This window comes from Panthera leo, chromosome B2 (genome assembly GCF_018350215.1).
Source record: "Panthera leo isolate Ple1 chromosome B2, P.leo_Ple1_pat1.1, whole genome shotgun sequence".
NCBI lineage: Eukaryota > Metazoa > Chordata > Mammalia > Carnivora > Felidae > Panthera > Panthera leo.
The window spans coordinates 86,450,114-86,476,270 of record NC_056683.1 but is presented as its reverse complement, the minus strand read 5'-3'; the positions used below and the strand labels follow the sequence as shown (position 1 = coordinate 86,476,270).

Sequence of the window (26,157 nt, the reverse complement as noted above, 5' to 3'; positions counted from 1 at the left end):
CAAGGAAAAAATTTTGTAGCTGTGTGGTGATGGATGTTAACTATATGGTGGTGATCATTTCTCAACATATACAAATATTGAATCATTATGTTGTGCAAATGAAACAAAGTTATATGTCAATTATATCTCAATAAGAAAAAATAAATAATAAATCATGTACTACTCTAGGATGGAAATATGTTTCTTTTACTTGGTCACACACAATTATAGCTATTACATTAGGCTTAAGATATACATTTGTGGTGTGCCTGTTTGGCTCAGTCAGTTAAGCATCGAAGTCTTGATTTTGGCTCAGTTTGTGGGATCGAGCCCTGTGTCAGGCTCTGTGCCAACAGCATGGAGTTTGCTTGGGATTCTCTCTCTCCTCTCTCTCTCTCTCTCTCTCTCTCTCTCTCTCTCTCTGCCCCTTCCTCCCCCACATGCTTGGTCTCTCTCAAAAATAAATAAACATAAAAAAGATACACGTTTGCCTTTATGGTTTTTCTTTAGAGATAGATGTATTGAAACTGATTTGTGTAGCAAATACAGTCTTTATTCTTATTTGTATGCATGTTTAGGTAATTTTATTTATTATATTTAGGTAATTTTAAAAAGTTTTAATGTTTATTTTTGAGAGAGAGAGAGAGAGAGAGGGAGGGAATGGGGGAGGAGCAGAGAGAGAGGGAGACACAGGATCCGAAATAGGCTCCAGGCTCTGGGCTATCAGCATAGAGCCTGATGCAGGGCTCAAACTCACAAACTGTGAGATCATGATCTGAGTCAAGTCACATGCTTAACTGACTGAGCCACCCAAGCGCCACTATATTTAGGTAGTTTTTAAAGAGACTTATAGTGATTATATTGTAAAGCTTTCCAGCTGCCACTGCTCCCTACACATTGGACCTTTGTAGTTAATAAAGTTTGAAAGTTACTGGATTAGTGTGGTCTCTTATTCAGATATATTTTGCATTTGAAAGTGACTATGTGAAGATGGATAAAAACCTAATAGGGACAAAGAACTTAAGCTATAAAAATGAGAATAAATAAATTAATATTTTGAACAGATTAGTATTCTCTTTATTCATAAAGGCAGCCCTAGACAATGAAGAGGGGTAGATACAAGTATGTAGAGAGCCTGTGAGTTGGGTCCAGTGCTGGATCTTGGTCTTGCAAGTGGGATGCCTCCACCCCTCATACCCCAAGAAGTAAGTGAATTTTTTTGCATTTTCACTTAAAACTGATGTCTTAATTCTAAGTTCAGATAATGAACAAATTACAGTGTTGTTTTAAACTTCTGTGCATTTATTTCCCCCCCCCCCCAGTATTGGGGATTTATTAAAAGAATTTTATTAAAATTTATTAAAAGAGATTTATTAAAAGAATCTACTCAGGAATACAAAGAGAGTCCTTTCTATTAAAAAGGTTACCTCCCCAGTAAAGAAAGAAGAACCCATACCACAAAAGTAGGTTAGATAGTAGGTTAAGAAAGTCCCTTATAGAAAATTCTAGGGTTACAGAAATTGATAAGAAGTTGGAGGTAAGGATAAAAGAAAGGTGATAAGAAACTTTTTGGAACAAGAGAACCATATATCTTAGTAACTTTTCTGTAGTAGATTTCTTCATACTGGAACGTTTTTCTGGTCATCTCCTTTAGAATCCCCATTTTATTATTTGTTTGACATATTTTATCAAGTTGCTAACACCTAGCCAGGTCTGTTTTAGGGAGAAGAAATTGAGAAGATTATATAAACCAGAAATTAAAAGATGGAAATGGATGGGCATGGGCAAGAAGAGGGACTATGAGAAGCAAAGAGAGCTTTAGAAAAAAAAAAGTCTTAAAAATATGACCAAGACTTATAATGTATAATTTTCTTCTCCTCTTGAATAACTTCTCCAGTATGGTTGGTGTTGGGATTTCAGAGAAGAAACACACACAAAAATAGAAAGCCAGGAAACTTATTTTAGACTTTCATAGAAAATAACCTAGTACCTATAGGGGGTTAGAACAAAAGTGTGTGATTATCATGCTTTAAATAGAAACTGAATTCAGTATTCTTTGCCAAATAGTTTTTGTGTTATTGTAAAAATGGAATATGAACCTGTACCAAAGAGTTATTAAGAAAAATATTAGTAATCTCAGGAGAACCAGATACTAAAATCTCTATTAATAGCGACTGTGGGAAGGCCATGCTGCTATTGGAAATTTAAAAGAAAAATTAACTGGAAGGTTGTAACTTTTGCTTTTGAGGCAGTAATACAGTTTGATTCTCTTCACTTTCACTTTATTTATAAATGTCATGAAAATTCCATCATGGTTGACAAATATAAAACAGAACAACAATATTTTAGTGCTGACTAGGCTAAGAGACTTAGGTATTTTTCACGGTTTAAAAAAGTGGTATTTCATGATGAAGGTAAGAAGTTAAATGTTATTTACAAAGCCCATTTCTCATTTACTTTTTGTATTTTGGGCTTGTTTGCAGGGAAAAGGTCTCCTTTGGAAGATGGAACTCTGTCCGTTTTCCAGAATGTGTTTCCAAGTCCATCAGTGAAACATGATACTGCTGCTGTGTGTTGAAATGCTTGAAGAACGCCCACATCTCTGCCAGCGCCTTCCATCCTGCTGAAACCATGGTCTTCTCTGCAGTGTTGACTGCGTCCCATACTGGGGCAACGAACACAACATTTGTAGTCTATGAAAACACTTACATGAACATTACGGTCCCTCCGCCATTCCAACATCACGGCGTTGGTCCATTGCTCAGATACAGTATGGAAACCATGGCTCCCACTGGGATCAGTTCCTTGACAGTGAATAGCACAGCTGTAACCCCAACACCAGCAGTTTTTAAGAGCCTAAACTTGCCTCTCCAGATCATTCTTTCTGCTATAATGATATTTATTCTGTTTGTATCTTTTCTTGGGAACTTGGTTGTTTGTTTGATGGTTTACCAAAAAGCTGCCATGCGCTCTGCAATTAACATTCTCCTTGCCAGCCTGGCATTTGCAGACATGTTGCTTGCAGTGCTGAACATGCCCTTTGCCTTGGTAACTATTCTTACTACAAGATGGATTTTTGGGAAATTCTTCTGTAGGGTATCTGCTATGTTTTTCTGGTTGTTTGTGATAGAGGGAGTAGCCATCCTGCTCATCATTAGCATTGATAGGTTCCTTATTATAGTCCAGAGGCAGGATAAACTAAATCCATATAGGGCAAAGATTCTAATTGCTGTTTCTTGGACGGCTTCCTTTTGTATAGCTTTTCCTTTGGCTGTAGGAAACCCTGACCTGCAGATCCCTTCTCGAGCCCCCCAGTGTGTGTTTGGGTATACAACCAATCCAGGTTATCAAGCTTATGTGATTTTGATTACTCTAGTTTCTTTCTTCATACCCTTCCTGGTGATACTGTATTCATTTATGGGCATACTCAACACCCTTCGGCACAATGCCTTGAGGATCCATAGCTACCCCGAGGGGATATGCCTCAGCCAGGCCAGCAAACTGGGTCTCATGAGTCTACAGAGACCCTTCCAGATGAGCATTGACATGGGCTTTAAAACACGTGCCTTCACCACCATTTTGATTCTCTTTGCTGTCTTCATCATCTGCTGGGCCCCGTTCACCACTTACAGCCTTGTGGCAACGTTCAGTGAGCACTTTTACTATAAGCACAACTTTTTTGAGATTAGCACCTGGCTACTCTGGCTCTGCTACCTCAAGTCTGCATTGAACCCACTGATTTACTACTGGAGGATTAAGAAATTCCATGACGCCTGTCTGGACATGATGCCTAAATCCTTCAAGTTTTTGCCGAGTCTTCCCGGCCACACAAGGAGAAGAATCCGTCCCAGTGCTGTCTATGTGTGTGGGGAACACCGAACAGTGGTGTGAATATTGGAACTGCCTAACATTTTGGGTGATGGTTGTTCTTTATCGGACTTTGAGTTTTCTCTCACATGGGTTCTCCAAGTATATTTCATTGTTTTTTATAGGGTGAGTGTGTGTGTGTGTGTGTGCGTGCAGTGTAAAGAAAGAATGGTGGTTAGTTATAATTCTGTTACCGAGGATACACAATAGGGAAATGATCACAAATGTTACCTCCAAGGTTCAAGAGAAATCCTTGATTTAGTGTGGGGAGATGGTTTTTTTGTTTCTTTGATTGATTTTGTTTTTGAAGCAGGAATCAGGATTGTGCTTATTGAGCCTGCAGTTACGTTGAATTGTAGGTGTTTTGTATGCTGCTAAGGTATGCTTAATTGAGTTTATTGGGTTTTTTTCTGGAAGACATTGCTGCTTTTTGCCATCACATTGGAGCCAAAACCACCTATGTCTCAGTAGATAAATACTTACTTTTATTAAAAAAAATAACCCAAGGGGGTTAGTGACATTTTAAAGGTCATTAATATTTACTTTGGTGCACTTTAAGAAATAATGTACAAACTGATTTAGTCATGTTTTTCAGAATTGTTTTTATACATGTTGTGCTTTAGGGAACATTGCATTATCATTTCTAGGAAGATAGTTTTTAAAAAATGTTTTATCTGCATGTCCAGTTTTAAAGGAGAGAACATAAAAATGTAGACATTTTTCTAAGCACGATAGTGATTCTTTGGAGCAAATAGGGCAAAGTCGAGGAGACAGAGCATCCCTGCTAATTTAAATGGGATTGAGTTGAGTGGGCTGGTGTTTCCTTTACTCAAGAATTCTCACAGAGTCTAGTGGGGAGAAGGACTTCCCATTTATTGGACGCCTACCATCTTCCAGGCACTGTGCATTATTTTATCCTCACAGCATCCTGTGAGGTGGGTAGTATTTTCTTTTTTGTGAAGAAAGCAAGTCTCAGAGAGACTAAAATCCTGCCCAAGGTTAATGGTAGAGCTGGACTCCAAAATATCTGTCTGAATCCTGAGACTCCTGTTCTACTGTGCCACATAGATATATCATTCTGGTTTATTATTTCATAGTCAAGAAGGAACTCTGGGTATCATGTAATTTTTTTAGACTAAAACCTTCCTTTTAAAAATAGCTTCACTTTTTTTTTTATTACCAAAAGAAACGTGAAAACATTGCAGTAAGTGTGGAAGATACAAAAGAAATCATTCACAATCACCCTTGGAATTTAAAGATCTCAGATAAATAAGGCTATAAAGAAATAAGGTGATTTTTTTTTTTTTTTTCAAAACAAGTGACTGACAATTATGGAGAAGTTAAATACAGCTGTGTGGAAGTCTTGGCCTTGCAGCTTCAGAGGTTTCCAGTTGTCCAGCTGTTTCTAAATATTCTGGGCGGAACAGCATTACTGCCCTGGGGTTTGCCCACAGCAGGGCTGGAATTTGTGAATATGCTCAAAAGTGTGTCTCCCACAAAGAGGCAAAGATAAGCCCTGGTCTGAGCATAGAGCAAGTTCTAATAAGGCAAATCTGGGGTTTCAAACTATTTTTCTCTTGCCGAAGACCTGCCCCTCTGAGCTGTCAGCACAGAGCCCAATGCAGGGCTCAAACTCACAAACCGAGAGATCATGACCTGAGCTGAAGTCGGATGTTTAACCAGTTGAACCACCCAGCCGCCCCTCATGGGCTTTATAAATAGCTAAGTTAACCATTTTTGGATTTTTATAGCATCTTTTTGGAATCTTAGTGCTTTGTGAGCCAGTGGGGAAAAAGCCTCTGTTTCTTCAGTTTTACAACCACAGAGCTGGATTAAATGAATCGTGCCCAACTTTAATGTGCTTTTTTCCACATGAGAGTAGAGATTTGTGAAGAGTCCAGCTGATGTCAGCATCAGTCTTTGGCTTCCAGTATTACTTCTTTACATTTTATTTATTATCTGTCTCTTAAAATGGAATGTCTACTGAATGTCTGAAGAGCCTATAGCACAGTATCAGGAATTAGGACTTGGGAAGGTTCCATCACAAAGGACTTGGGGAACCCTACTCTTAAGACAGTTGTAATGGTATTAGAACTCATTTTCCAGTTAAAGAACTCTTTTGGTTCTCAAAGCATATTATTCAGCATGTTGTTTTGGGATCAGCTTCTGCTGATAATCACCTACCTCTTTGGTTTCTAATTTATATTATTCACAGATTAAAATTGTTTTGTCCACTAGGGATCTTACAGAACATAAACACTGTAGTAGATACGTAGAAGCACATGGAAGTGAATCATGCTTTCCATTTTCAATATAAACTGGATTTCAAGCAGATATTAATAAGTATATTTGGCTTTCTCTAAGGAAAGTCAGCACGATCTGTATTCGTCTTACATTGGCAGTAGGTCTCGAGACTCCTTTTGTGATAGGAGTTGAAACTGCGCTTTGCTTTCTTTGTCCTTGTTTTTTTATGAGCCATCCTTGGGTACTTTTATGCTGCCTGGTGGGCAGAGCATCATTTGGTGGGAGCACGGAGCGCTTGCTGAGATGCTTGGTGTTTGGGAAAGAAGACCATGTGGGGCCTTAGTGAGAACTCAGCAACAACACTGAACAGCGGTTCTCTTCACACTGGATACTCTTGATCAGAGGACAGTTTACAAATCATTTTGAATGTTTTTATTACGTATACATTTTGAAAGCTTTAAACAAAAAGTACTCTGGTGTACCTTTGAAAAATTTAGGTGCAGAATCCTATGTTGCCTATTTCCCTGTGTTTCCTTGAGGGAAAAAAAAAAGTATCACTACTAATTATCGCCGCTGACTGACATAATCAGAAATGTTTTTGTTTTCATTTTCCTTCTGGCTAATAAGTAAAGAGGCGTGAAAGAGACAATGAGATATTTGTGGTCAAGAGAAAGAGACAAAAGAAATCCTCAGTAGTCTGGAGTAGGGATATTCAAGCTTTAATACGAATTTGTGTCTATTCCCAGGGGAGCTTGTTAACACTACAGATGCTTGGGTTCCCCAGAGGGTCTGGGGGTGGGGCCCAGGGATGAACGCTTTTATTTTATTGAGCCCTCAGTTGGATCCTGATGCACGTCCCTGGGTTCCTGATTCTGATGCTGGTGCTTCCAGAAGCACTCCTGTTGAAAATATATGCATTTTAATATTGCCTGTTTTATGTTTGCGTTGGAAGCCATTATCTCCTAGTGTATGGGTAATTCACATTGAGGGGCGAGTCTATGCATCATTGTGCTTCATTTTCTGCCATATGCATTAGTGCTGGATCTCGCCAGTGTTAGCCACACCTTCTCTCAGCTGGCAAATTCTGGTAGACCATATTGTTTCACGGTAGAGGAAAGAGAGTGACTTAATATTTAACAGTCATGACTTTCAAGAGTCTGGTTCCTCTAATATTTTCTTTTCTTCTAGAGAGATGTCTTTATTGTATATAATCTCCAGAAGAGTATGAGGGGAGTGTAAAGACTCATCTAATTATTGCTCTGCTTATGCCAGTCGTGTTCAATGGAAGCATGAAGAAAATAAAATAACCTTTTTAATATATGTATTTTGGTTGCTGACAAAGATAATTTGTTCCTAATCTTTGCTTTTGTTTACATGAAAATATTTATGTATATATCACAGAAAAAATTTTACCTGCTTGACATTTTATTCTACCGTGAATTTTAAGTTTAAAGGACTGCTTAATTCAAATTTATTTTCACAACCATAGTACTGCTAAACAGCCTTCTTTGAAAACTCAGTTTTTAAATCATAAAAATATCAAAGCACATGTTTGTTATTTCAGGTAAATGGTAACACATTTCTTAGCTATATATTGGTACTAGTCCTTTGTAATTAAAATTAATTTATTTTACAAAGCCCCTGACCTATATGAAAAAAAAAAAAAAACCTTTGAATTTTGGGTTGTAATTCAAAAATAAAAACTATGGTTATTTGTGCATATTGTTATTACAACCAGGAAAAGAGCTCCCAATAAGAAGATGAGTAAATATTTAACATTGCTAAAAGTGGAGTTTTTAAAAAAGGACTACTTCATCTTATCTTAGAAAAATTTGTCATGAATAATACTTTTGGTTAAATTAAAATCTGAGTTGAGTTTCAAACCCTGCTTCCTTTGGGTTTTTATTTTCAAATTAGCTCTCAAAGCCTGTGTGTATATAATTATATTCCAGTTTTAGAAGTTCTCAGAGAAGTTAAAGATGAAATGAAACTTGGCAAAAGACCACTGATATTAAGAACCAGTTTTAAGGAATTCTCTCTAGGAGAATTATGAAAATTTTACTGCTGAATTATTTAAAATTGGATTGTCACTTGGCAAAGCAATGACAATGTCTGCTCTTATTTTGACAAAATGATTTCAGACTGCACTTCCATTTCTAAAACCTAAGGCCTTTCTAAGATCCACTTTTAAATCGATAAGAAATATCAATTATTTGTACATGAGTTTCAACTTCTTGCCAATTAGACATAAGGGTTTTATTTGCTCTTGTTTTTCACTCATGCAATAGCTAAATATATTTCTTTTTAAGTTATAAAAGAAGATTGTCATTGAATCTACATTTGACAGTTTTTTTTTTTCTGAAATAGAAAGATACAGTGGAGTAGAGGAACACATTGAATTAAAAACATTTTTGGGGTGACTGGGTGGCTTAGTTGGTTGAGCAGCTGACTTTGGCTCAGGTCATGACTTCACTGTGAGTTCGAGCTCTGCTTCTGGCTCCCAGCTGTGAGCTCAGAGCCCGCTTTCCATCCTCTGTACCCCTCCCTCTCTGCCCTTCCCAGAAAACCCACGCACTTTATTTCTCTCAAAAATAAATTCTAAAAAAAAAACCCACACATAAAAAGACATTTTCATATCTACCATGAAAATGAAAAGAACATTTCACATCTACGGTGAACCCCACTCAACTCATACATAATAAAGAGAACCTTTAGGAGCAATGTAGATATCAAGGTGCAGTCAATTAGATTTAATACAAAAAGAAAAAAAACAAAAATTTTATGGCTATGTCAGTTAGCATTTAACCAAAGAAGCAAAATTGGTATAAGATATTTCTTAAGAGATTTATTCTAAGAATTGGCTTATGTGATTGTAGGGCTGGCTAGAACAAATCTGAAATCCCAAAGGCAGGCCATCAGGGCAAACGAAATCACAAGTACTAGCTGAAGCTGTTGCCCATAGGTAGAACTTTTTCTTCCTCAGAGAAGCCTCATTCTGCTTTGAAGGCCCTTCAACTGATTGAATCAGGCCCACCCAGATCATCTAGGATAATTCCTCAGTTAATAATGGGCTTTAATCAATCTACAAAATATCTTCACAACACTTAATGTTTGATGGGTTAACTGGAGACTGTAGCCTAGACAAATTGGTGCATCAAAAGACCATTATAATGGTGAAATCCAAATTTAAGATGTAATAAAATCCTCCTATGATGCTACACTGCTGGTCTAAAGAATTTAATACATGTTGGGGTTAGTAAAATGACCAAGATAAGCTTGTTGCAGAGGGTGGAGTACACATTCTGACTGCATTTTATTCAAATCACAATCATGGCACACCATATTTACCTCTGGTTTTCACTGTATCTATTTTGAAACTTCCCAAAAGGGAATAACAATTGGTCAGAAGATTATGTAAGCCAACTTCCTTTTATGTAAGCTTCCACGTTTGTGATGATGTCTTTTTAAAGAATTTAAAAGCACTTATAGCCATATAAACACTTAGCATAAAATTATGCTAATAGTAATAATGTTGAGTGCCGTTTTTGGCCACTTCTATCAAAATACACCATATCTATTTGAATTCACAGTATTTTCTCCTTTATCCAACAGATGAAACTATGTTGCCAGGAGATTAATTTTTTGAGGCATAGCTTGGATTCATAGCTTTGGCCTAATGCCGAAGTTCATCTTTTTCTACGCTACCTTGCTCCTATTATTCTCTGATAACAGAACTGAGTCCTTACTGAGAAGAGCTTACACCTAATACTGGATGGTGACTGCATGCACTAGATAATAATAGCAGCAAAACCTATACACCAAGTTGTGGATATTAACAGAAAACGTAGATTGGTTTGTTCTTGGTTTTAAGTTGTTAACTCTATTTTGCTACATCAGAAAAGAGACTGGTAAGCTGGCTGGGCCCCTGGCAGCCTCGGGCACACCATCTCTCATGGCAGAGAACCTTCATGGACCTTGCTGACTGTGACAGAAATTTTGGGGACACTTAGACACCCAGACACTTCCCTTAAATTGCATAGATCCCAGAATCCCTTTTGGAAAGGCTTTTACCCTGGTGCACACTTGAGGTTCCATTATGTGCTGACTTGTCTAAAGTACCAGGGTTTATAGTAGGTAAGACTGGGGGTGAAGAGGTGAAGGTGATGAAATCAAGAGCTCTGGAGTCCCTGAGCGAGCTTTGACGATCCTGTTGTGTCACTAGATCTCTTTCAGCCCCACATAAGATGGCAGTGTTTTAAGACATCCATTAACACATGATTGGTATAGTAATTAGAATTGTTTAATCAACTGAATTCTTGTACTGAAAAAGATACTGTACCAAAAGCCCATTACTATAGTTTGTTATATATTTATGAAAACGTGTTTTTTTTTCCAATGTTTATTTTTGAGAGAGAGACAGAGCACAGCAGGGTCGGGGGGAGAGAGAGAGGGAGACACAGAATCCGAAGCAGGCTCCAGGCTCCAGGCTCCCAGCTGTCAGTGCAGAGCCTTACAGGAGGCTCAAACTCATGAACAGCTAACTAGAACATGACCTGAACTGAAGTTGGATGCTTAATTGACTGAGCCACCCAGGCACCCCTGAAAAGATGTTTTAAATGGTGTAATTTATCTTATTGACCACCTGTGACAGTACCTCTATTAGAGGTTGGCAAATACACTGTACCCTAATAAACAGATGAAGAAACAGTTTTAGAGCAACTAGGTGACTTGCCCAAATTCCCACAGCAATTAGGATGTACAGCTGGGATTCAAAGCCAACTGATAGCTCCCAACTGTAGAGCTCCTTCCACTTTGAGTCCGTGAGATTTCACTGTTATGGACAGGAGGGCTGGACAGGAAGGTTGCAAGGTTTGGAAAAAACAGTGATCAAGTAAGCAGAGGCCAGGTACGTGGTCCTGGAAGATACCTTAATCGAATAGCTGCATTTTTATTAGTAGAAAAGAGAATAATCGAATGTTTACATTTTAAAGAAATACATTTTGTTTTGTTTTGTTTTTAGTTCATCACCCAAACTTTACCACTAAAAAGCAGTTGAGCTCATGGACAAACGAACACAGGCAGGTCAATATGACGAGGCCAGGAATGGCTGCTTCCCAGTGTGTGGGCCAGCAGTTTGTTCTCAGTGTGAATTTAAATCTTGGAGGGGACTAAGCTGGGTCTACATACCCCAACCTTGCTCTGGTAAGTATTGCTGTCGCTTCTGCCCCTCTGGACCTATGCTGGAAGAACTTTACCTTCGCAGGTGCTGGGGATTCCTTGGGAAACTGTCAGTAGCTGGGGAATTTCCTTCTGCCTTCACCTCCTCTTGCAGGACACTCATCTGAGGAACAGGGCAGCTAGCTGTAATTGGCACAGAAAGACACTTTTCTCTGACAGGAAGAAAGATGGTGTTTTCTTGTACGACTTCCCCAAAGGTATTTATAGTCTCAAACGTTAGATGGCAAGACATCACAATGTCATGTTCATCTCTTTGGAGGCTACTATTGCTAAGCAATGGGTTCTATTTGATCTCTTGAGGGCAAAAGGCTTGTACCAAGATGCAGTGACAACCAAACCCAAAACCATAGCAAAAAAAGAGAGCAGCTCAGTCTTGACTTCCAGCCCCAACTTTCCCCCTTGAGTTCATATGTTTCTTTCCTGCTAGACACTGAGCTCTCTGAGGACAGAGCACTGTGCTTGTTTATTGTTTCCCCAGCACCTGACATGGTGGCTCACGAAGGGTAGTGGTTTCCAAAAGTCTGGAAATGGACCCTTTAATAATAGGATCTTGGTGGTAAAAATCATAATGGAATTACCCAAAACCAAACAGGTTCTAAGTGGCAAGAGCTGAGACCAGCACCTCGGTCTTCAGTCTCCAAATCCAGTGACCAGCCCACTATATAAACCTTTCTTGACTGAGGGGAGAAGCATCTGGGGGTTTTCAGATACAGCATCTAGGATACTTTGAGGGATGATTGTAGAGTGCATAGGGCTGCTAAATTTTTATTTGCTAAACCTGGCAACCCTAAGTGTAGTGCACATATGTATACAAGTTTTTGACCCTGTGATGTGCGAATCATGTCACGGAGGACATCTTCTGTTCCTTTTATTTGTAAGGCGATCTGTGACTACATCTTGTGATCTTGACTAAATATGCTGGGGCTCAGGCTTCAAAGGGAGGGAGGAGGACATGACTCATGGTGCATCTGAGGAGCACAGATACAGATGGACTGATAACAGCAAGTAAAAGGTATGTTTCTGTAACCGTTTTTGCATATCTGTTTGTTGGTAAGTGAATGATGATGGTGATATGGACAAGATGTATTCAGTGACCACCTCCATCAGGGAGATTTTGGTTTGGGCAAAGTTTTCTATTGTTGGAATTAGACATCCATATGTTGAATGCCATTTGAACACTTGCAAAAGAAATTCAGAGTTTGAATCACTTTTACCATAGTTTTGGCAGGACTGGGAACACATTTTTTTTTTTTTTTCAGCTGTTCTTCCTGATGGGAGCTATAAATAGTTTTGGGGAAGTATATAATTATCTCAAAGTAGAAGCTAAAGATAAAAAGCTGCTTAAGATTTTAAAGGAACATTTAATGGTTATTATTATGTAACATTTATTAAGTATGCACACTGTGATCATTGTCTTTGCCAGGAAGAAACTTGGAATAAAAGTCAACCCAAGATGTGACATGTATAAATAGACCAAAGGTATATTAATATGGTGCCAGAACAATGGGTTGTTTCAATAAAAAAAATAATTTAGGAGTACAAAAAAGGCAGCCAAATACAGTGTCATACAAAGAAATGAAGAAAATTTCTATTTAGTAACAGATCTTTAAAAATATTGGCAATTTAAAACAAAGATGGATAGTCACATGAAAACAGGTAACATTAATGGTGCATGCATGGGGGAGTACTATGTTTTTGGCAGTTAGCTTAGACTTTTATATATAAAATGGGTTTACTTATTCTGTTCGATGAATAAACACTAAAAGATTTAAATACTAAATAAAGACTCATTGTTGGCTGAAGCAAGGTAAGTGTTACAAATAATGACTTGGGACACCTGGCTGGCTCAGTTGCTAGAGCATGTGATTCTTAATGTCATGAGTTCAAGTCTTATGTTGGGTATGGGTCCTACTTAAAATTAAATAAATAAATAAATGGATAATACTTCAGGCATCGGCTCCTGGCTAAGACTGTTATTGCTGTTTAATGCCCACAGAAAGCTCACAACCAAATAATCGTATTAATATAGCCATCATTTATTTGATGCCTGCTAGATGATATAAGTACTATATCTGTATATGTATATGTATATATATATATAGTCTCTAATTCTTATAATTAATTCTACAATATAGATATTATCATTCTATAAAACCTTCAAAGCTCCAAGTGGTTAATTGAAGTTTAAGAGGCCACAGGACCTGTAGAGATATAAGAATTCAAACCCACATCTGCATGGACACTGATATTCAGGGTTTTTTCATGTTGCAACACCATCTATTCAACCTCTTACATATGCTTTCTTGTTTCCTTCACCTTATTTTTCTCTCATTCAAAAAGGATTTTCCTTTAGAATCTGATTGTCCCATTTAACCTAGTTTGGACTTCATGATCTATCCTATTGCCTCTGGGCCTGCCCTCAGTTTGTCTTCAACTCTTCTATGGTGTCCTGGCCCTAAGCTTTGGTGATCTGTCTACATTATTCATCACATCTTCACCTTGGTGTATTCTAGCTCAGCACCCCTAAGCACTCCTAAGTGCTAATAATTTGCATAGGTGGACACCACAAAATAAAACCTGAATATTCTCATCATGGCCTGAAGTCATGTGTTACTCATTTGCAAGGAAGAAGCATAGGAAATGGACCAAAGACCTTTATTAAGCACTATTTGTCCTTGTATCCTTAGAGAACTTACAAATATAGGGGAGAAATCCCACCAGACAGGCATACAGCTCCTAGAGGCCAGGGCAAACAGTAGACCTATGAGATCTAAATAATCCAAATGGTAGTTTATTTGTGTTCGGCTTCCTTCTGGAAAAAGATCAGACATGGGGCCCACTAGGCAAAGCTCCTATTGAGACCTTTAACAAAAAGCCAGATGCCTCCTTCCTCAGGAATGTTAGCTTGGTGAAGAGATCATGGAATGCTTCCAGGCTTGTGGCACTTGTCATGAAGTCCTGATGCCTCAGAAGCAGGGGACTTAGTGGGGGTTTGCCCCCTTTTGTATCATTGGTGCTTTCAATTTAATCCCAGAAGACGCTAACAAGCTGGTATTGTGGAGTTCAAGCGTTCCCTAGAGTGAAAACTGAAGGTTCTTTCTCTTCTGGATGGTGGTCAGTTACCCACAGTAGCATACTCAACAAATTCTAGCTTACAGAAAAGTTCAAATATGGAGGGTGGATATGCTAAGGACTCAGAAGTGGAATATGAAAGCATTATTAATGTGTGGCAGGTACAGACCAAAGTTAAATAAAAGAAGTTGAGGGGTACCTGGGTGGCTCAGTCGGTTAAGCATCCAACTCTTGATTTCGGCTCAGGTCATGATCTTATGGTTCCTGAGATTGAACCCCGCGTTGGGCTCTGTGGTGACAGGGCAGAGCCTGCTTGGGATTCTGTCTCCCTCTCTCTCTGCTCTTCTCTCTTCTCTCTCTCTGTCTCTCAAAATAAAATTAAAAATGTAAAAAAAATTGAGAAATGTCTAAATCTTTGAGAAATGGGGTTTGAAGGAATGAAGCCAGCAGGTTGAGGCTTCAGCAGACTAATGGGATGCAGAGCTGGTTGTGAGAGATGGGGCTATAAGTGTCTGGATTTGCACAGTTCTTTTATACCTCTAGGCCTCCCTCTAAGGACACCTGAGCAAAACAGATCCTTGCTGCCCTCACATCTCTGCCCTCATCCTACACTATATTCTCTGACTGTCTCCATGCTCAGCCTCCCAAGTCGCTCATGGGCCTCCTGGCTTGCTCCCTGTTATTTACTCTCCTGTGCAGGCCCAGCTTCCTTTATGGTACTTTTAGCAGACAGATTTCCCTTGACACAGGCTAGTGCTTTATATCTTTATGCCATAGAACTGTGTACCCCAGGCTGTGAAATTTATGGGGAGGCAGAATGAGTGACAATCATTGATATAGATCAGTGTCTAAAGTTGCCTATATCTCAGATTCTTTTACCCCTAAAACACTATATTCCAAACGTGTATGTGTGTGTGTGTGTGGGGGGGGGGGGGTTAGTGAGTAATAAGCCCATTTAGCTGATTGAAAGTACTGAGCCCTACCAAGACCTACTGAGTCAGTATGTTTAATAAACAGTTTGATCCCTGTTCTGCCCTCCAGAAGGTTCTCTCGTTCTCTCTTGTCCGTTGCTTTCCATAGCTATGTCTCAGGTGGGTCTGGGGGGATGAGCTATCTAATAGCATTATCTTGGAGCAGTCTACTTTGGCTTAGTAAAGTTTTGGGGTTCTGGGAGTTGATTTAGAGCTCAAACAAAGCAACCTCCTTAGCAACATATAAAGCTTTCCACCTCTTACTCCTTTTTCATCCCTTGGGCTCCATGGGCTAAGAACCCAAAGTCAAATATCATATCAAAACACAGTTTTTGAATTGTGGAGCTGGGCATGGGAATTTCAGGCTCTTAGCAGCTGGCCTTGCCTTAGTCTCAGACATTGGCTCATGCATTTCACTCTCAACTGAACGGCTTCCATTTTGCTCCCTGCCTAGAGATAAAGTTAAACAATAGCTGTGGTAAGAGTTACCAGTGATTTGCCTTTTGCTCCGAGGTTCCATCCCCACATCTCTGCAATTAGGTTAGTTGTTCTCTTTGTCAGTCACTCCCTGAGTACATAACAGCAGATATTTTGAGTGGGAAAATATCTCAATTTTGGTCTCCTGGAACAACGCATCCCCCCCCCCCCCCCCCCCACCTTTCCTGGCATGAACCTTAACTGACAGGAAAGCATTCCATTTTTCCAACCCCTGGTTTCATTTCATTGGATTTTTAGCCATCCCAGATTGTAGGCCACAGGCAGAAATGGTCTTCATTAGTATAGCCATACTTTTCATTCCTTTCTGCTGTCAAATGGACCAATTTCAGCCTAAGTGAATCTTTGCTTTGTAGGACCTTTCAGAAAGCCACAATAAATAACACTCTCTGAACTCCCAACTTTTTTCCTGTCAAGTTATTTATTGGGGAATGTACAAGAGGCACATGGTCTCAGTCCCAGGGTACAAACAGAAGATAAAATTCTCCTTAGTTATACTTCTTCCCCTGCCTTTGCCTATTCCATATTTTTATCCATTACCTTCATGATGCCAGTTCCAGTTTCTTTCTCTTCTTTCTTTTTTTTTGAGTTTGAAAATTCCCCTCCAAAATTCCTTTTTTTTGAAAACAGAAAACCAAACAATTTGGTTTGAGTGTAGGCCCAGAGTATATGGGCTAAAAGTGGGGAAAGGAGTACATGATTCTCTAAAGAGAAATTGGGGTACAATGACTACATAGATCTATGAATCTTGGGTGGTCAAAAAACAACAAATTTTCATTATACTTGGTTTCTTTAAAAAAAATTTTTTTTTCATGTTTATTTATTTTTGACAGAGACAGAGACAGAATGTGAGGGGGTTAGGGGCAGAGAGAGAGGGAGACACAGAAGCAGAAGCAGGCTTCAGGCTCTGAGCTGTCAGCACAGAGCCCGACGCGGGGCTCGAACTCACGAGCTGTGAGATCATGACCTGAGCCGAAGTCGGACGCTCAACCGACTGAGCCATCCAGGTGCCCCTACACTTGGTTTCTTAGCTGAGTTGCTGAATGCTCCTGGAAACTATCCCACAACCCTAAAGATTGGTGTTATGTTAAGTTTATGTTCTCCAATTTTATTTTGACCTCAGCACTCAGTACTACTTGGCAAACTTTTCCTATTGCCCTGGTCATCTCTTTTATAGGTTCCAAAATGATTATTCATAAGCCTCACCATTATTCCTTAGCTACAACTACCCATTCACCTTCAGCAGACTTTGCCTTTTACTTTCTATGGAATGTTGCGGAAAAAAGAGGAGACCTGTCTCAGCCCTGTTTCTACACATGCAAGCGTGTTTATATTGAAACCACTTTTGATCTTTTGCTGTTCCTGTGTCCTGCACTCCAGGCTTCTCTCCTTTATAGGAAGCCCTCAACTATCATTGTGCCCTCTCTCTCTGATCTTTGCACAGTCTTCCCTCAACCTGCTTTTCTCTCACAGGCAGGGCTGAATTTATCATAAAATCAATGAAACTTAAATAAACTTCAGGGCTTCTCACTTGCCTGAGCCCCTTTCAAGGGTTTGGGTGGGACCTTATCAGTGTGTTTCCATGGTCATATGTGCAATGTGCAGATGTAAGATATGTTAACGGTAATATTTACATTACATTTCTCACTCACTCCAAGACCATTTTCTCTTTCTACTTTGACTTACCTTCTGTCATATATCCTTTGTGTTTGGGGAATCCTGTAGGTATTTTGGGATCTAAATCGAATTGGGGACACCCTTTAATTCAGGTTTAATGGGATGCATATATAGTTATCACTAGCAAATCTAGTGTAGGAATGGCTTCCAGGAACACTCTCACTCTCCACTGTGCTGACTCACGCTACACTGTGACATGAAGGTGCTGTATGAATGCATCTTTTAGTGTTTGGCACCAGAAGTACGAGGATAGTGGAGGAGAAGTGATGTTTGAAATGTTTAGAACCAGAAGCTAATCTGTGCAAATTCTTCCAATCTTCATATATATAAAATTAGAAGTGGAAAATGAAATTTTCATTGAAGCCTAGCAAAACAGAAGTTCTCTTCCTGTTAGGAGCATATTCCATAATGCAGTAAAAAATCCAGCTTACATATGTTTCTTTTGGGATGGGAATACTGTGAAGTAGAATGTATCAGAATTCCTGTATTTGCAAGGAAGAAACCTTTAGCTGTGTTATGGATGACAAGTATCTATACTGAAGTCTCATGTTTTATACATTCTGACCATTAATATTAAAAAATATTTTTTTTTATTTATTTTTTTTTTAAATTTTTTTTTTTAACGTTTATTTATTTTTGAGACAGAGAGAGACAGAGCATGAATGGGGGAGGGTCAGAGAGAGAGGGAGGCACAGAATCCGAAACGGGCTCCAGGCTCTGAGCTGTCAGCACAGAGCCCGACGCGGGGCTCGAACTCACGGACCGTGAGATCATGACCTGAGCCGAAGTCGGACGCTTAACCGACCGAGCCACCCAGGCGCCCCAAAAAATATTTTTTATTGAACAACCACATTAGAATAATGTCTGAGCTATCTTCCTGTTATCAGTGATAAATCCTTTGCTGGTTCCAAAGCATAGCACTGTATACTTCATAATACTCCTTACAGTCATAATTGCTCATTTATTCCTTGCCTCTTACAATAGTATAAACTCCACTCACTGGGTAAGAACTGTGTTACCATTGTTCGTTCACTTCTGACCACAGTCATCACTTCTTTGTTCTCTTTGCTAATGGAACCCTGCTTCGATATCTATTCCTGTCTTCTCTGCAACTCAGTCCATGTTCCTCAGTAGACTGTCTTCATGCCCTGCTCCAAGACTAGCCCTGATTGATGTAATATCCATCTTCTTTGCCAATGACTTTTACAAGATTGGGAATGTGATGCAGTTTGCACCAATGAGGCACAAGGAAAGATTTGACAGGGGCATTTACTTCATCTCCTTGAGAAGCAATTCTCTCTTCTTCTGGATATATCATATTTGAAAATAAGTCTGATCCTTCCTATCAGACTGAAGGTGAAGTCAGTACACAGAGGAAGAGAGTGCCAAAAGAATCTTAATGAAATGGAGCTGGAATCCACAGGTTTTGTGACTCCTAAAACCTACATCACTCCTGGACTTCTGGTTATGTAGGCCAATAACTGTTCTTATTTAACACAATTTGAGTTGGGTTTTCTATTACTGGTAGCCCAATCCATCATATGTAAGCAATATGCCTGGTCCCTAGTACTCAACAAATTCTAATTGAATTGAATAGGAAGTTCTTTCATATATATGATACATGTATCTTCCTTGGTATATAGTTTGTCTTTTATTCTTACATTTTTTGTTTTGTTTAATTATAAGATAATATAATTTTCACTTTTGAGAGTCATAGCAATATAGAAATGTGAAAGAAAACTTTAATCTCTACTTTTTTCTTATTACACCTTCTGAGGTAACCAGTATTGATCATGGGCTATGTGTACTTTTATATTTTTCTCTATGCTTATAGAAACTTATAAACTTCTATTGTGTTTAAGTTTTGTTTGCTTATTCATTCATTTTCAAAAATGAGGTCATACTAGATGCATTATTGTACAGTACCTTTTTTTTATTCTTTTTCAAGATCGCTTTGGCTATTCGGGGTCTTTTCTGGTTCCGTACAAATTTTAGGATTATTTGTTCTAGCTCTGTGAAGAATGCTGGTGTTACTTTGATAGGGATTGCATTGAATATGTAGATTGCTTTGGGTAGTATCAACATTTTAACAATATTTGTTCTTCCTATTCAGGAGCATGGGATCTTTTTCCACTTATTTGTGTCCTCTTCAATTTCTTTCATAAGCTTTCTATAGGTTTCAGTGTATAGATTTTTCACCTCTTTGGTTAGATTTATTCCTAGGTATTTTATGGTTTTTTTGTGCAGCTGTAAATGGGATCGATTCCTTGATTTCTCTTTCTGTCGCTTCATTGTTAGTATATAAAATGCAACTGATTCTGTGCATTGCTTTTATATCCTGCAACTTTGCTGAATTCATGAATCAAAGTACCTTTTTTAAAAATTGATAGATTATAGCTGTTTTTACAGGTCCATCTACATGGGTATAATTCATTCACCACGCCTATGTCTCGTTGCATCTTTGCTCTGCTTAAGTGTTTCTCATAGAGTTTTATTTGAATCCTTCTCTTTAATTATATGTCTGAGCCTTTGACTGTTTCCTCATTGACTATTCCACCTTCATCATGTCTCCAAATTTGGAGCATTAGGAGAAAACAGTGGTTGATGGAGTGCCTCAGGCAATGTGAAGGAGATATTAACTTTGCTAGCGTTATGGCATCTACCATTTTGAAATTTTAAGATTTATTTTTCTCGAAAAAAGCAGATTGTCCTTTCTTCTGCTTATTATAATAGCTGGAAATGTTTCCCTGTGTCCTTTGCAAGAATCCTTACCTAGGAGAGCAGCCCAAGGGAGATGTCAGAGCAGCAAGCAATAAAGTAATGTTTTCATGAGGGATCCAGAAATTAGGTGAAATCCAGAAAGATCTAAAATTTTAACCCTAACCCAGTAAATAAAGACTTGTGCTCTTCCTTAGAAATGAAGATTTATCTCATAGGTTTGTTTGTTTATCATCAGTAGGGATATATACTTTATTTTCTATGACTCTATTAGACATTAATTCTTACTGATTGAGGATAGTTTAATACCTTGCTAGTAGATATGCTATAGCTGAAAGTGTGAATACTAAGTGACTTTATAATCAGTTCTCCCCACCACCCTTCAAAGATATGGAAGAGTAGGAAACAGTGATTTTAAAAATTAAGGGAAAAAGAAAATTACCTGGCACATTTGTCCTCAGGGTGACACACAATCAAGACTTTTACTGGCTTCCCTAAGGAACAATTTATTCTTGGCAACAGCAAAACCTAATTTCAGAGAGACAGAGAAAGAGAGAGAGGGAGGGAGAGGAGAGATGATATGAACCAAATCGGACAGTATAATAAGGGCAAGACACAGATAGTCACAATATTTCCAAGTTTTTATCAGCTAAATAACACCAGAGAGAACCAAACAGAGCACCCTGTGGTAAATTAACCTACAAGCCAGATAGATAAAGGCAGCTGTGGTTTTTGTGTAAGTTCAAAGCACAGAGGAAAATTAGCTCCTCCGGGTATAGTCATTTTAGACTCCAGGAACACTGGTAATTTTTTGAGGTTAGAAATATTGCAAAAGTCTAAAGCATGATTTTTCCTGAGATAACAAGACTCAGCTTGTCTGGGTATAAAATGATCCAAGGATTAGAGAGAGTAAACCCTGAGTTGTTCGTGAACTCATTGAAAACAAAAAAGAAACAAAACTGAACAAATAGACGGATAAAGTAAGGCAAAGAAAATCTTTTACTTTTTATTCTTAGGATAGATACAAACATATTTGGGTTTTCTTAGTTTTGATATTTCATCACAATGAGATAAGGTTTTATTTTGTGAAATATACCTTTTCCTGAGTGGACTATGCCAGTAGCCTTCTATGGATAGAGTGGTATAGAGAGAACTTTGAGAACAAAGGGAAATTCTCTCAATTGTACTAAAAGTCCTGTATTTGTAATTCACTGGAAGTTAATGGAAATGGGATACTAAGTATGCATTCTAAGGCACATTTGGATTCTTTGTGATAGAATCATATGTGTTCTGTTCTGTAGCAAGTACTATGTGATTAATTAATTGCTTTCTAGCAAGTAATATTTTAATGTGGTGTTCTAGGTAGTTTTTTAGTTTGCTCTTTGGGTGACTTTATTGTAGCATACAGGGGTCTATATATTTCTAGGAAGATTATATTTTGAGCACTAATTTGTATTTTAATTTCAAGGCTCCATGTCTATTAGCTTCAAAGCGGTGATTAGCAGAAAACTCATTAATAATGTAAGCTTGGTTCAACCAGGTAGCAATTAGCATGCCAGGCAATTGCCAAAGCTGAAAAGAATTCTGATGTGCCTTGACCCTTCTTTTACCGGAGATAAACATTATCACAAGTGAGAAGAATTTAGTGAAATTCTGGTACAGATGAAGTAATCTTTCTTTACTTATATAAAGTCATAATTTAGATTCAGTAGCATTCCAATCATGGTGTTTTTGCAATGTTTAAAAGAATAAAAAATGAGGATAAAATGCTTCATTCGAATATATATTTATACCTTGTCTTATTTAAAATGAATTTAGGTGACAATACAGTGCACACAATTCAATGAGATAATATAAGTACAAGGGAAAGTAGAATTAGTGTGTAAGAAAGAGTTGGGAGTAAAAGTAGGCACAGGAAATCACATGGATGTGCCATACATTCCTATCTGAGCTTCCTTAGGACCAATTCAAAGAGGGAAATGTGATCTTTTACAGGAGTGGCAGGGTCACAAGGTAAGTGAAAGTCAGTCTCAGTAGGAAACAAAACAAAACAAAACAAAAACTATTCCTGGCACTGAGACTGTAAACCACTTTCACTTTTCCTTTAAAGGTAAGACCCTGGAGAATGACATCCTTGAATGTTGAATGGCATCTTCAACATCACCTTAACAGGAAACACAGTTTTCTAGAACTTCTAAAGCCCTCTCACTATAGTGGAGAGCATCACTTAAGATCAAATTTCTGTAAGAGCAGTTGCCCAGGAGGGAGAACTCTAAGCAGGAAAGGTACTTTCCTCTCTGTCAGGCTAGTTCATTCTAGAGCTAGATCTCACTGAGCAGAATTAGGGGAATTGGTAGAGTGGTGACCCTTCAGGAAGTCCTCCATAAGGAGTGCTTCTCTCCACAGGGCTTCTCAACATTGTGAATTTGAGGGAATGTGCCCAGACAAGTAGCTGGACTGTGGCATTTGTGTTTCATTAAATGTGTACTATGAGACATGACTGTAGCTATTGGTGGATTTAGTGACAGCATCTGGTGATACTGCTGAGCTGCTTGCATGCTGGCCTGACAGTTTATCACTATGTCCAAGAACACATGAGACACAGCCTAAGATTCCAAATAAATGGAGTGATACCAACAGTACCTGTATGCAGCTCTTACCTCTATTATTGCAGCTGGTTGCTTTTCTGTCCCTACTCCTGGGCTCTGTAAGTTCCTTAAGGACAAGGACTGTAGAGCTTGGAGACGGAGCACCCTGCTTCTGGACATGGATTGTAGGGACTTGATCCTTGATGAAACAATGTTTCCTGGGGAAATTTATTTAACCTTTTGAAGTCTCAAATTCTCATTTGTAAATGAGTATGATAATAATGATCTCAACTTCGTAAGTTGTGAGGGTAAAAATATAGTTAATGTAAAGTGTTAGATGTGGTTGCTTTTTTTTTGATTTTTATTTTATTTAATTTATTTTTATTTTTAATTTTTTAAAATTTACATCCAAATTAGTTAGCATATAGTGAAACAATGATTTCAGGACTAGATTCCTTAATGCCCCTTACCCATTTAGCCCATCCCCCCTCCCACAACCCCTCTAGCCACCCTCAGTTTGTTCTCCATATTTATGAGTCTCTTCTGTTTTGTCCCCCTCCCTGTTTTCATATTATTTTTGTTTCCCTTCCCTTATGTTCATCTGTTTTGTCTTAGCGTCCTTGTATGAGTGAAGTCATATGATTTTTGTCTTTCTCTGATTGACTAATTTCACTTACATAACACCCTCCAGTTCCATCCACGTAGTTGCAAATGGCAAGACTTCATTCTTTTTGATTGCCGAGTAATACTTCATTGTGTGTGTGTGTGTATATCTATCACATTTTCTTTATCCATTCATCCATCGATGGACATTTGAACTCTCTCCATACTTTGGCTATTGTGGATAGTGCTGCTATAAACATGGGGGTGCATGTGTCCCTTCGAAACAGCACACCTGTATCCCGTGGATAAATGCCTAGTAGTGCAATTGCGGGGTCGTAGCGTAGTTCTATTTTTAGTTTTGATGCCATTGCTTTTCTTATTCTTATTTTATGGCAAGAGTATTGTGGTCTAATGGTATTACACCCTTCAAAGTCAGATAGATCTGTGGTTGCATTTGTATGTTCCTGGACAATATATTTAATATTCCTATAACCCAGCGTCCTCTTCTCTAAAATGAAGATAACCCTATCATCTAGGGTTGTGTGAAGTTTAAAAAAAGGACAATATGATCAAATTCTGAATGGAAAAAAGACTCTATTAGGCAAAGCCAAAAGACAATTGACAGACTAGGAAAAAATATTTGCCACTCATATCACAGAAATAGGTGTTACTTCTCTAATACATAAAGAACTAAAATTGTGAAGAACAGGAACCCCATAGAAAATGGTTACAAGGCAAGAGAAGATATAAAAAGAAGAGAAATGCCCATAAGCATGTGAAAAGATGCTCAACCCCACCCACAGTATGGGAAATAAGGATCAAATACACTGAGATATCATTTCTCACCTATCAGACTAGCAGAAATCTGAAAGTTTGACAACACACTATCAGTAAGTCATCCACTGCTGCTGGTGGCAAATGTAGCAATGTGCTACAATGCCTGTGGGATATTATCTAGCACTAGCTACTAAAATTGTGGATGCATTTTACCCTTTGTCCCAGAAATCTCACTTCTTGGACTCTATACTACAGTTACATATGCACAATTATAAAATGGCATATGTACAACTTATTATGGTATGGTCTTCAATAGCAAAAGACCAGAAAATGGCACAAGTGCCCACCAATGGGGACCCAGTTCACTACACAATGGAGTACTATGCAGTTGTGAGAAGAATGAGGACATCCACAGCATGGTGATGGGAGAAGAGCTCCAGGAAATACCACTGCTAACTAAAGAAGCAAGGAGCAGACATTGTACCTATATATTAAGCTACCTTTTATCTAATGAATGTGGGAGAAGAAGAATATATACCTGTATTTGTTTATATTTGAATGAAGACATTTTGGAAGGGTGATTAAGAAACTAATAAAAATGCCTACTGATAATGGATGAGGGGACATCCAAGGTGGACAGTAATGGGAATGGGACTAAGATTTATCAAAGTAGACCTTATTATTATTATTATTATTATTATTATTATTATTATTTAGAAGGGAGAAAGAGTGTGCACATGTGTGAGGGAGGGGCAGAGGGAGAGGGTGAGAAGGAATCTTAAGCAGGCTCCGTGCCCAGCATGGAGCCCGACACAGGGCTCCATCTCAAGACTGTGAGATTATGACCTAAACTGAAATCAAGAGTCAGACGCTTAACCAAGTGAGCCATCCAGGCACCCCTATCAAAGTATACTTTAAACATTTTTTAAACTTAATTTTTATATGCCTTATTTTTTGGAGCAGTTTCAGGTTTACAGCAAAATGGAAAGATACAGAGACATGCCATATATCCCTGTCTGCGCACACACACAGTGTCCTTCAACATCAAATCTCCCACCGGAGTGGTACATTTGTTTCAATTGACGAATCTACATTGACACATCATTCTTACCCAAAGTCCATAGTTTACATGATGGTTCACTCTTCGTGCTGTACATTCTTGGTTTGGACAAATTTATAATGACATATATCCACCATTTTAGCAGAGTACTTTCACTGCCCTAAAAAGCCTCTGTGTTCTATCTATTCATTCTTTTCTCCCCCATATCCCCTGGCAACCACTGATCTTTTTAACTGTCAATAATTTCACCTTTTCCAGAATCTCATATAGTTGGGATTGCACAGTATGTATGACTGGCTTCTTTCATTTTTGTAATACGCATTTAAGTTTCCTCCATGTCTTTTTATATCTTGATAGCTTTTATGTATGTATGTATGTATGTATGTATGTATTTATGTATTTATTTAAAAATGTTTGTTTATTTTTGAGAGAGAGAAACAGAGTGTGAGCAGAGGAGGGGCAGAGAGAGAAGGAGACACAGAATCTGAAGCAGGCTCCAGGCTCCAAGCTGTCAGAAGAGCCCGATGCAAGGCTGGAACTCACGAGCCGTGAGATCATGACCTGAGCCAGAGTCAGGCGCTCAACTGACTGAGCCACCCAGGGGCCCCGACAGTTTATTTCTTTTTAGTGCTGAATAATATTCCATTGTCTGGATGTACCATAGTTTATCCATTCAGCTACGGAAGGATATCTTGGTTGCTTCCAAGCTTTGGCATTTATGAGTAAAGCTGCTATACACATCCATGTGCAGGTTTTTGTGTGGACATGTTTTTGGTTTCTTAGGATAAGTACCAAAAAGTGAGATTGCTGAATCATGTGGTAAGAGTATGTTCAGTTTTATAAGAAACCACCAAACTATTTTTCAGGG

General features: G+C 38.5%; 1 protein-coding gene across 1 annotated transcript; it reads left to right on the top strand.

Moving 5' to 3' along the window:
* Positions 1 to 1,159: 1,159 nt before the first annotated feature.
* GPR63 (G protein-coupled receptor 63) lies at positions 1,160 to 7,889 on the top strand. Its single transcript, XM_042939387.1, has 2 exons — positions 1,160 to 1,184; positions 2,463 to 7,889. The coding sequence occupies exon 2, from the start codon at positions 2,611 to 2,613 to the stop codon at positions 3,868 to 3,870; it is 1,260 nt and encodes a 419-aa protein (XP_042795321.1). The 5' UTR covers positions 1,160 to 1,184; positions 2,463 to 2,610; the 3' UTR covers positions 3,871 to 7,889.
* The last annotated feature ends 18,268 nt before the right edge of the window (positions 7,890 to 26,157 follow it).

Excerpts from the sequence above, each read along its gene's own strand:
- GPR63 (XM_042939387.1), top strand. The coding sequence starts at position 2,611 with ATGGTCTTCTCTGCAGTGTTGACTGCGTCCCATACTGGGGCAACGAAC.